At 42.3% G+C, this 10266-nt stretch overlaps 2 protein-coding genes across 3 annotated transcripts in view; one reads left to right on the top strand and one right to left on the bottom strand.

Moving 5' to 3' along the window:
* The window catches only part of znf276 (zinc finger protein 276), a 9861-nt gene extending 6816 nt beyond the window's left edge, over positions 1-3045 (top strand). Inside the window, exon 12 of the mRNA XM_023397418.2 lies at positions 1337-3045. Coding sequence (XP_023253186.1) covers positions 1337-1607 — 271 coding nt within the window. The 3' untranslated portion in view covers positions 1608-3045. The remainder of the gene's footprint in view (positions 1-1336) is intronic.
* Positions 2925-10266, bottom strand: part of fanca (FA complementation group A) — a 26518-nt gene continuing 19176 nt past the window's right edge. Inside the window, exons 27-42 of one of the 2 annotated variants that reach the window (XM_023397417.2) lie at positions 9530-9733; positions 9265-9338; positions 8997-9125; positions 8381-8459; positions 8001-8176; positions 7778-7883; positions 7605-7664; positions 7337-7441; positions 6107-6222; positions 5733-5892; positions 5371-5433; positions 4555-4648; positions 4286-4361; positions 3680-3845; positions 3494-3592; positions 2925-3350 (exon numbers count right to left, since the gene is read on the bottom strand). In XM_023397417.2, the coding sequence (XP_023253185.1) occupies positions 3252-3350; positions 3494-3592; positions 3680-3845; positions 4286-4361; positions 4555-4648; positions 5371-5433; positions 5733-5892; positions 6107-6222; positions 7337-7441; positions 7605-7664; positions 7778-7883; positions 8001-8176; positions 8381-8459; positions 8997-9125; positions 9265-9338; positions 9530-9733 (1806 nt within the window). In that variant the 3' untranslated portion in view covers positions 2925-3251. The remainder of the gene's footprint in view (positions 3351-3493; positions 3593-3679; positions 3846-4285; positions 4362-4554; positions 4649-5370; positions 5434-5732; positions 5893-6106; positions 6223-7336; positions 7442-7604; positions 7665-7777; positions 7884-8000; positions 8177-8380; positions 8460-8996; positions 9126-9264; positions 9339-9529; positions 9734-10266) is intronic. The other variant, XM_087171504.1, reaches the window with a different exon arrangement.

Here is a 10266-nt window from a genome sequence, read left to right as displayed (position 1 = left end):
GTCAACAAAGGTTTTAGTTTGTTTTTTAGACAATGTTTTATCAGCAGAGCATTGGTCATGTTTTGATCTTTATTTTAGCTTCTGCTAAAGTCTGTCCCCTCTGTGTTTCCAGAGGAGAGGAACTACATCTGTGACCAGTGTGGTCAGACCTTCAAACAGAGGAAGCATCTCTCAGTTCACCAGATGAGGCATTCAGGAGCCAAGCCACTGCAGTGAGTACCGCCATCTCAAAACTTCAATTATTATATTTAAACCACATGATGAAATGAACTGATTCTTCGTGTGATTCTTCCATGTTTCATGGTTCTTCTCACCATTCATTTATTCAGAAACAGATTTAACAGTGGCCCTGTTCAGACCTGCATGAACATGCGTCTTCAGTGATCTGATCACAAGTATCAGCTCTAAGTTTGTCAGTTTACACCTGGATTTGAAATGCGTCTCCAGTGACCACCTGTGATTAGATCTCACTTCCTGCTCTGTATGTAAATAAACGGGTATATGTTGTTGTTTTTAACCAATCGGACAGAGGGGTCTGTTGTCAGTGTGTGTAGGCCTATTAGTTTGTGTGTGTGTCTGTGAGAGAAAGAGAGCGAACAAGGCACGGAGAGGTTGAGTGAATCGTAGCTCTACAATGAAATCAGGTTTTATCCAGTTGAAATAGTGAAATATTTTTGGTTCATTATAAACTGTGTTGGGACTAATCAGACTGTGACAGAGGACGTCAGTAGAGGAGCTGGTCCTTCAGTGTGGTCCAGGACACATTCATGTTCACATTGCTAGAAGAATGTGTCCACATGTGGTCCGGACCACCTCTGAATGTGGTCTCAGGCCCTGTTCACACCTGGTATTAACCTCTGTCTCAGGTGATCTGATCACAGGTGTTCAGCTCTAAGTTCAGGTGTGAATGCACCAAAGATGCTCTGACCACTGACCACTTGTGACTGGATCACTGAAGGCTAACCCTAACCCTATGTTAATACCAGGCACTCCAACAATTTAGTACATTACATAAATCTGACAGATTCACAAGAGACAGACTTAATATAAATAAAGCTCAAAATTAAAAATGCGTAGCCCGACACATCCTGACTTCCCTAGTATAGTCCAAATTCTAAAAATAATAATGCAGTGTACCAGTGTCTCATATTAAACCCTTCATACCTCTGTCAAACACATCAGGGATTTTCTCTCAGACATGACAAAGCTGCTCCAGAGCCACACAAGACTGTACAACTACAACTAAAATGTATAAAATCAGCAGAATGATTCTTAAAAACAAAAACACATGACATATTAGAAACGCTCTTCATTTTAAATTGTTTCTCTCCTGCAGGTGTGAGGTGTGTGGCTTCCAGTGTCGACAACGAGCGTCACTAAAATACCACATGACCAAACACAAGGCAGAGGCCGACCTGGAGTTTGCATGCCTGATATGTGGGAAGCGTTTTGAGAAACCCCACAACCTGAATGTCCATATGTCCATGGTCCACCCACTGACTCAAGTTGAGGCTCAGAGAGGCAGCAGCCAACAGCAGCAGCCGTATTCTGACTTGCACACCATCACTCTGACCGGGGAGGTGGTTCCGCAGGACCAGGACAGATGACAGCAGGGAGTTCAGGTCCAGGTCTGCTGCAGGGGTACATAAACTGTGGGACAGGGACCAGTTCTGACAACCTGTACTGTGGTTTTCATTTCTTTACATTCACTTCATGGACTGGGATGGGACCCGAAACAGAAGTTTCATTTTAGTGGATAGTGACCAATCTACTGACAGTTAGCATCCAGCCACCTCATGGTCGGCTGTGATTCTCATTCCAGAATGAATTTATTTCATTGTCAGGACAATTTCCGACCAAGGAGACCACATGTTTAGGTATTAGCTTGTTTTGGGGGAACACGTGTATCACTGACAGGCGCTGCAGTGTAACCTGATGCTTGGGAGTGAAGGCTGTAACTTTGTCACAGTAAGATATATTCTACTAACAGATTTTAAGAAATTCAAAGTTGTAATCCTTAAGATTTTATTTCGGTCTGATTTGGTGACCCCTGTTGCTACCATGGTAACATGGTAATACCACACTCAATGAGTAGTTACTTAGAAATACAACAGAAGAGCAGCTGGTTTTTCTGTTTACAGAGCAGTCAGGCAAACATTTAGTTGTCTGCACACAGTGCCAGTAGTTTGTTGCTTGGCTGAGGAGTTGGAAGTATATGGCAAATCTTTATCTAACAGCTCACTGTGGCTGCTCCTGACTCTTCATTACCCCGAGCAGTTTTCACAATGAATCTGATGTCTAAAAACAACCAAAATGACTCGTTCTGTAGACGCATTTTTGATGAACGGTTGCAGTCAGCACTGTGACAAATACACTGTTTCCTGTCACTGCTTCACAATAAAAGTCAACCGGCGTTTCCACCGCTGGATGCTTTTAATGTGAAGTATTAGCAGTAGGAAATGTTGGGTTTGTATTCGCAGTAACTTAACATCTCTGATGTGTTCAAAGGCTGCAAGGCTGATATCAACAAAACTGAATTACATACATATAGATAATTACAGAGTGTTCATACATTGAATGGCTATTGCTGAAAAAACATGAATAGTATCAAAAAGTTTGACTGAATTAAAATTTTATGGATTATAATTTTTTAAAGAAACAACCACTTCTGGTGCCTCTGATACAGATTATTTTACACTGCCTATGAACTATATGGAGCTTTTCATTTCAGAGCAGCAGCCACGTATTAATGACTGTGTAACCTACATAGATGCAGTTTTAATTCCTATAATGTGATACTCTTGTTATCCAAATACATGTAAAAAATGGCCTGTTACCTCCTCACAGTGCAAAATGATTTCCAAGAACATACGGTTCAGTTTTCTTAGGTGAGTTTTTTGTTCTTAAGTTATTACAGTGCTCAGTACATTTTTAAGAGTTTATCTCTGTATTGTAAACAACAAAAAGGGCTTCAGATGTACATGTGTAAATGTGTGTGCATTATGTACAAAAAGACGTAAATAAAATGTAGGCGTTTTTTACAAAGCTGAGTATCAACAGTTTTTTAGACTTTACAGTGAAGTAAATATTACTGAGGAACATGTTTCTGTTGGATTACATCAGAAAAGAACCACCAAACAGAACCGAGTGGATAGTAAGTTACAATGACTGTCAAAGAGACACCTCCAAAGCTCAAGGGAGTGGATAAGTCTTTAGCCAGATTCTCTGCCTCAGTGTCAGTCCTCAGCTGTTCAGAGGAAGTCCATCTCTGGGCTCGAGTTCTGAGGGTGGAGGTGCACAGAGAGAGCCGCTGCCACCTCTGGGTCCAGGTCTGCACACTGGGACTCCAGCTGAACCAGGAAGCCCACCAACAGAGAGACCCGACAGGAAGAAGTGATGAAGAGAAAACACCAGAGTGAAGAGAGCAGTGAACGTTGTGAATGGAAGATTTTACCATGAGGGGGAAATGCAGGTGTTCAGGTGTGTTGGTTACCTGTCTGAGTTGGCTGGAGGACAGAGCAGCAGGAGACATTTGTGAGATCACTCTCAGAAGAAACTGCTTGGTGTGCCTCAGAATCTGGGAAGGCGCCAACTGACAATACAATGTATATATTTGATTTCAGAGCAGTGTCACAGGTTTGAGTGCAGTCCGACATGAACAGAGAGTACACACTATCACCTGAGGCTCAGTCACCTGCTCTTCGTGGGGTTCGACGGCTGGTGTAGGTGTGTCCCCCTCCAGGAACAGCTGCAGCAGACGGATGTAGCAGAGGACAGAAGTATGAAGGAACCCTGGACAACGCACAGCTCTGTGCAGCAGCTCGGCACTCTGCTGGAGCAGCAGGCTGGACACACGCACACGCGCACACACACGCACACACACACGCACACACACACAGAAATGATATGTTTTACAAAGTACAGCTGCAATAAGAATATGTAGTGGCCGATTGCTAGAAAAGCTGCACTTGTTACATCATTTGTAAAAACTTTATCTATTGCTTGACTGACCAATTCTATTCAATTTTATTTGTGTAGGGCCAAATCATAACCAACAACTCAAGACACTTTACAGTACAATATTACAATATTATGGAGAGAAACCCAACAGCTCCCACAATGAGCAGTACTTGGCAACAGGAACAAACTCAGGGTGGGGGGGGGGGGTTGTAGTGGCAGATCTGGATCCTGCATTATCCATTACCATGTGAGCAGAAGAAGTTCTACAGTGAATCTAAAGCTGGAAATTTTCCTGTTTAGTTTAATGATGTTCTTGAAAGCTCACCTGTAGAAAGCCCAAGGCATCAGTCGGGTAAACTCATCTGATATCACCATGGTAACTGACTGATAAACACCTTGTTCTAGATTTGGGGGGGAAAAAGATGCAACACATGAGTTTTATAAAGCAAAATATACACAAGACAAAACCATTTCATGTCAGTGTAACATTAGATTTAATCAGACACATGATGACCAGCAGGTTAAACTGATGTTCTCTACCAGCAGAGAGCTGAGCATGTGGAGTGAACTGAGGTGTGAAGATGTTCACTGTACCGTTTGGCTTAAAGATGAGCAGCCAATCAGCAGAGTCCACCAGCACAGATAGAAGGTCTGTGCATAAACTCCTGGCTGTTTGATTGTTTTTCTCCTAGAGACAAAAAGACAAAACATAAACCTGTTACTCCTTCAGCTGTGGGAGGAGCAACAACAAACATTATGTTCAAAGGTCTTACTGTGTCATATTGTTTCAGTGTTTTGTTGGAAGTTTAAACTTTGTAAACATAATGAACTTTGACCTGAGGGAGAGTGAACTCTGCAAATAAATGTTTAAAATCTTTAAATTATCTTTAAGGAATATTAAAGAGTTTTGGAAACACGCTAGATGAGACAAAGAAGCAAACTCAAAGCTTATTCTCTGAGCCGCATGTCAGGACTTCTTTATTGTACAGTTTGTTACATGTTTGTTACATCTGTGGCAGGAGTTTCTATTTGGCTGTGTTGATTTTATTGCTGTGTATTTTCTCATGTGTATGTCTATATTTTTATATTTTGTCTTTCATTGTGAACCACATTGTGAGTTTACTAGTAATAAAACGTGCTGTACAAATAAAATCCACATTGCTATGATTGACTCCAGTCTCTTATTTGTACACTGAATATGAAGCAGCTTAGCTTAGCTTAGCATAAAGCCTGAAAAGAGAGGAACATCCATCTTGGCTCTGTCATTGAGGTTTCTTGACCAATGCTCGGCCTCCAAGACAAACCTGTCTCTGTAACTGCATATAAATCCCAACTGCTGCACAACATCTAACCTAAGGCTCAACACAACCTGCTGGTGGATACTGTACGGGGCTGCATGTGGTCAGATACCTGAGGACACAGGAGTGCTGACAGATAGTCGTTTACACACAGGAAAAGCAGGAAAACCAGCACCTAGAAGAAGAAATGAGACAGCAGCAGGTAAATATGGAAACAGAGGAAACCAACCTCTGATCAGAGGTCAGTCTGGGTCAGCTGATGTGTCTAAACCAACACAAAAGATAATGATTCCAGCAGATTCTGACCTGAACAGCGTGTATTCTGTACCTATATGACATAAATTCAATGTTGTTCATCATGATAGCATTATAATAACTGTAGCTTAGTGTACATGAAGGTTTTGAATGGAAACAAATGTACAAACACAGGTTGGTTTGGACCAACATGAGTATGAGTAAGTTTTAAACTCTCACCTGTCGGTGCTGTGTGTCCCTCTCTGGTCGCAGCATGTTCATGGCTGCACTGAAGCCCTGGTTGCCCCCCCCACGACCTCGCCAGGCAGAGCGCAGGCTGGAGGCCAACAGCAGAGCTGGAGCTTGAGGCACAGGCAGTGATGACAGGCCTTTTTCTAAACTGAACACCAGAGAGAATCAAAAGTCAACACAGGGGAGCCAACTCACACACAAACCACCAGAAAGAAAAACTGACACTGAGATGCTGGATGAACCAGAACACTGACAGTTGTCTGAGGAATGACATGGACTGAGGTGGATCAGAAGCCTTGCGGAAGAGAGGAGAAACGTCTTCATGTGTCTACAACCAAGTCAGAGACAGAGTGAGGATTTACCTGTGTGCCCACAGCTGACAGTCAGTGAGGAGCTGCAGCTGCTCTGGTAGAGGCTCTCCATCACACACACGACTCCACAGTGACACCAGCACCGGAGACAGACACTCCCACCAGTGCTACACGCACACACACAAACAAAAACATTTCCTATTAAAAGATAATAACCATTTCATGATATGAAATTTTCAAAATAAGGCAATAACTATATCCTGATAACTTCATTTTTAAAGCTTTAATTTTTCCCTGTTACCCCAGTCTCAGCAGGTCATTTTATTTTTATATTGAACCTTTAAGATTTACATTTATGAAAACTAATAATAGGGTGAAAACCTTCCAACTTTTGACACTGTAGTTTCATTTTCCTTAGGAATCTTCTAGAGTTAGTCTCTATGTCTTGAAACAACATGGAAAGATGCTGCATGAGAACCAAGAAAATTAAGCTTGATTCGAGGAAATTCTTGAAAAATTGAGGAAAAATCTAACTAAACTGGCAGATTTTACAGAGTCCATGGAAAACAGTGGCTTGCCAAGTGGTGCAGAGACAGAATAACTTATTTCAATCGATTAAAACCTTGAATAAAGCAGTTCTGGAGGTGAATGAACATCAGACCCAGGAATAAGAAAACTATTCCTTCAAACCTCACTAATTTCAAGGTCAATCACTAATAGATTAATATTTTTGAACAATGTTTTCGGTGGATTCTCCCTTTAGTACCGGCTCAGAATAACAGCTATGAGAAGACATTTTGACTCGTCAGAGCAGTAAAGGCACAGGTGTTACTTAAACCCCTTTTCCACTGGTCAAAAAAACCTGCTAAGACCCGCTTACATTGGGCTTTTGCCGGCAATGGAAAAGGGTTCAATCGGCATTGTGTGTGTGTTCTGTAATGTGCATGTGATGACGTCACTCCTTGCAGTTGTGTATGTCTTCAGTCTGAATGGAAAGGCAAACTCATCTGGCAGTGGAAAAGGGGTTAACCAGCTTTTTTAGCGGGTTTACCTGCTTATACCTGCTAAATTTGGTGGTAGGGTTGAAGTGACAGTGAGCAGGACCCTGAAACTGAAGCTGCCATCATTTATTTTATAAACCTTCTGTGACATTGAGATCAAAATGTTTTCCATGCAAAAGACCTGAAGTATCAGTGTTTGTAACTGGCCCTTGTAAATACTGGTTGAATCCAATGAATGACTCAAAGTGAGCATGTAAATGTTAATTAAGTTCAGCAGTACCACTGTGGAGGTCAGGAGCAGGGGACAGTGAAGACTGATCTGAGACCAGGCCTTATTCACTTCTGTCCTGGGACATCCGCAACACACACTGGCACATAACACACCCTGGAGAGGAAACACAGTCAGCACACATGCTCTTTGATAATGATAATGATAATGATAATGATAATGATAATGATAATGATAATGATAATGAGCTCTATAAAGAACAGTGAGAAATGTATCATAGATTTGATTGATCTTTAGATTTTAGTGAAGTGATTCTCACTCTCAGGAAGTGTGCTGTTACATGGCGTGGCAGCAGGCTGGCTGGAGAACACACCTTCCTCTGATGGACAAGAGGAAGAACAGAAAAATTTTTCGCACACAATCACTGATCTTTTTGAAACAGCTGATCAGAGTTGGGAGAGAAACGTATCAAAATCTGATTGAGCCGCTCACCTGATGCTGGTTGACATGTTCCATCACTGTGTTACAGTCCAGAGTCGTCCTCCCTCCTTCAGCCTTCACCTTGACAAACAGCACCGCTGGGAGAGCCAGCAGCACTCTGTCAGACACACACATGCACAGGAAGGTTTCAGTGGCTTTACACAAAATGAGATAATCCACATGGTGTGTTTGTGTGTGTGTGTCTGTGTGTGTGTGTGTCTGTGTGTGTGTGTACCTGTTCCATGTGTTCAGTGTGTGTTGCAGGCTGAGCTCGGAGCTGACACTCAGTGAAGCTGAGCTCACTGTAGAGGAGCATCTCTGAGACACAAACTCAAACAGGAAGTCACACACATCAGCTCTGTTGCTCCAGCCACCAGAGACGTTGGTCACTTCCATCTCATAGACGAGCTCCTACACACAATGATTGGTTTTCTTTCAGATTCTCATTCAACTTTACCTTACTGAATACTTCTTTCTAGCTCAGCTCACTATGAATGTACAGTATTTTAATCCAAACATCACACAAACTGTTTTTTTTAACTTGTGACACACACACACACACACACACACACACACACACACACACACACACACACGCATACAGTGAACACACACCTGTAATCTGGACAGGATGTCTGGCAGACAGGTCCCTGTGGCTGACACTCTGTGATCTAACTTCCTCACGCTCTGGTCACTGTTAACATAAAATACACAGAAGAGTTACATTTAAGGTGGAAACAATAATGTACATTTACTTTTCTTACAGCAGGTTAAACAGGAGAGAAAAGTCTGTTATATTCACATATAAGTACAAGCAGTCAATAAGTGTCTTCTTACATTTTTCTTTATATTGAACATAGACATTTCGGGCTTTGTGTTTCCTGTAATTTTAATATTTTTTCTGCTGCTTTTGTTTTTAAACTACATAATGTTTTGACCAAGAGGAAACCTCCGAGGCTGAATATGAAGCCAACATGAAAGTACCAAAGACTGCAAGTGTGCTGAAGTACACTTGGACATCAGCACATTTTTATACCTAATGAGTGAAAACATTACACTACATGTACTTCAGGTGTCATTCATGCTTCCTCTTGTGGACGGCTTCTATTGAAAAGATTTGACCCAGACTTTGACACATTCTATTATAATTTATAATAAAAAGTTCCCATGTGTGTATTGAGTAATTACCTTTAACATGCAAGATACTGTTTACATGAGTATGTGCACCCACCTGAACTGGTGGTCCATGATGGCACAGAGGAGATGAGAACAGAGGCTCTTCATGTCTCCTCCACAGCCTCCCTGCTCCTCCGGCCGAGACCAGTACAACTCCAGGCAGGCCCACTGCTGGTACTCCTGACTACACACACACACACACACACAGTTGTGTTACTACGTGTATATTGATTTAATTATTGATTTTTAGAGAGAGAGAGAGTGAGAGAGAGAGAGAGAGTGTGTGTGTGTGTGTGTGTGTGTGTGTGTGTTTCCTGCCTTACCGCTCTGGGTCAGACAGGGCGTCTTCACTTCTCTGTACTCTGAGCTCATGAACCAGCCATTCAGAGAACAACAACTTGACAAACACAACAAAGGTTGATAATTACTTTCCGTCAATAAGATCAATCCATCAATCAATTTCATTTAACATAGTAATTGAAGTGACAAAGCTACTGATTGCTCTGAGTATGATACACCTGTTCACTGAGCCGAGGCTTCGTTTCAAAGCAGGAAAACACACGAGCACCTCACTGGGCTCCATCTCACCTGATACTCTGGTATGTGTTGCAGCTGCTGGAAAGCACTGTGCCTCCACAGATACCAAGCTGTGCTCCTCCAGGTGCTGTTGGTGTCTGTGGCACTGCTCCACAGGCCCGGCAGGTTCTCCTCCTGGTTCTCAGCCACCAGACCATCGGCAGTGACGGGAGTCCTTCTGGTCTCAGGCAACAGTCTCGGGATGAGGTACAGAAGCTAAACACAGACACACAGACACATGAAGCATTTAAGTAATAAACTATTATATTATAATAAAATATAATATCATATTATATCATATTACAATATGATATGTTATTGATTAATATTAAAGGTGCTAATCATGGGGCGTCGTGTGGCGTAGTGGTCTAAGCAGGCGCCCCATGTGTAGAGGCTACAGTCCTCGCTGCAGTTGGCCCCGGTTCGAGTCCCGCATCGGCCTTTACTGCATGTCATTCCCCCTCTCTCTGCCTCCCCATTTCCTGTCTCTCTCCACTATCCTGTCCAATAAAGGCACAAAAGCCCCAAAAAAATATACTTTAAAGGTGCTAATCAGTGAGGGTACAAGGCTGGTTTGCAGTATACGTTAGGAAATTGCATATTGACGTTCAGCAGTCTTTTGGATACAGGAAGGTGATGGTAGCAAGCTGTACGTAACAGTTGACCTGCTGATACAAGATGAACTGATCAGTCAATGGACAGAAAACTGATCATTAAAAATTTAAAAATCTCTCAAGGAAAAAGACCAA

The sequence above is a fragment of the Seriola lalandi genome, unplaced genomic scaffold (assembly GCF_002814215.2).
Source record: "Seriola lalandi dorsalis isolate HSWRI2012SDOR001 ecotype SW California unplaced genomic scaffold, Sedor1 jcf7180002055008, whole genome shotgun sequence".
Taxonomy (NCBI): Eukaryota; Metazoa; Chordata; class Actinopteri; order Carangiformes; family Carangidae; genus Seriola; species Seriola lalandi.
Note: the sequence above shows the minus strand (reverse complement) of the source record. Positions and strands in the feature narration are given on the sequence as shown.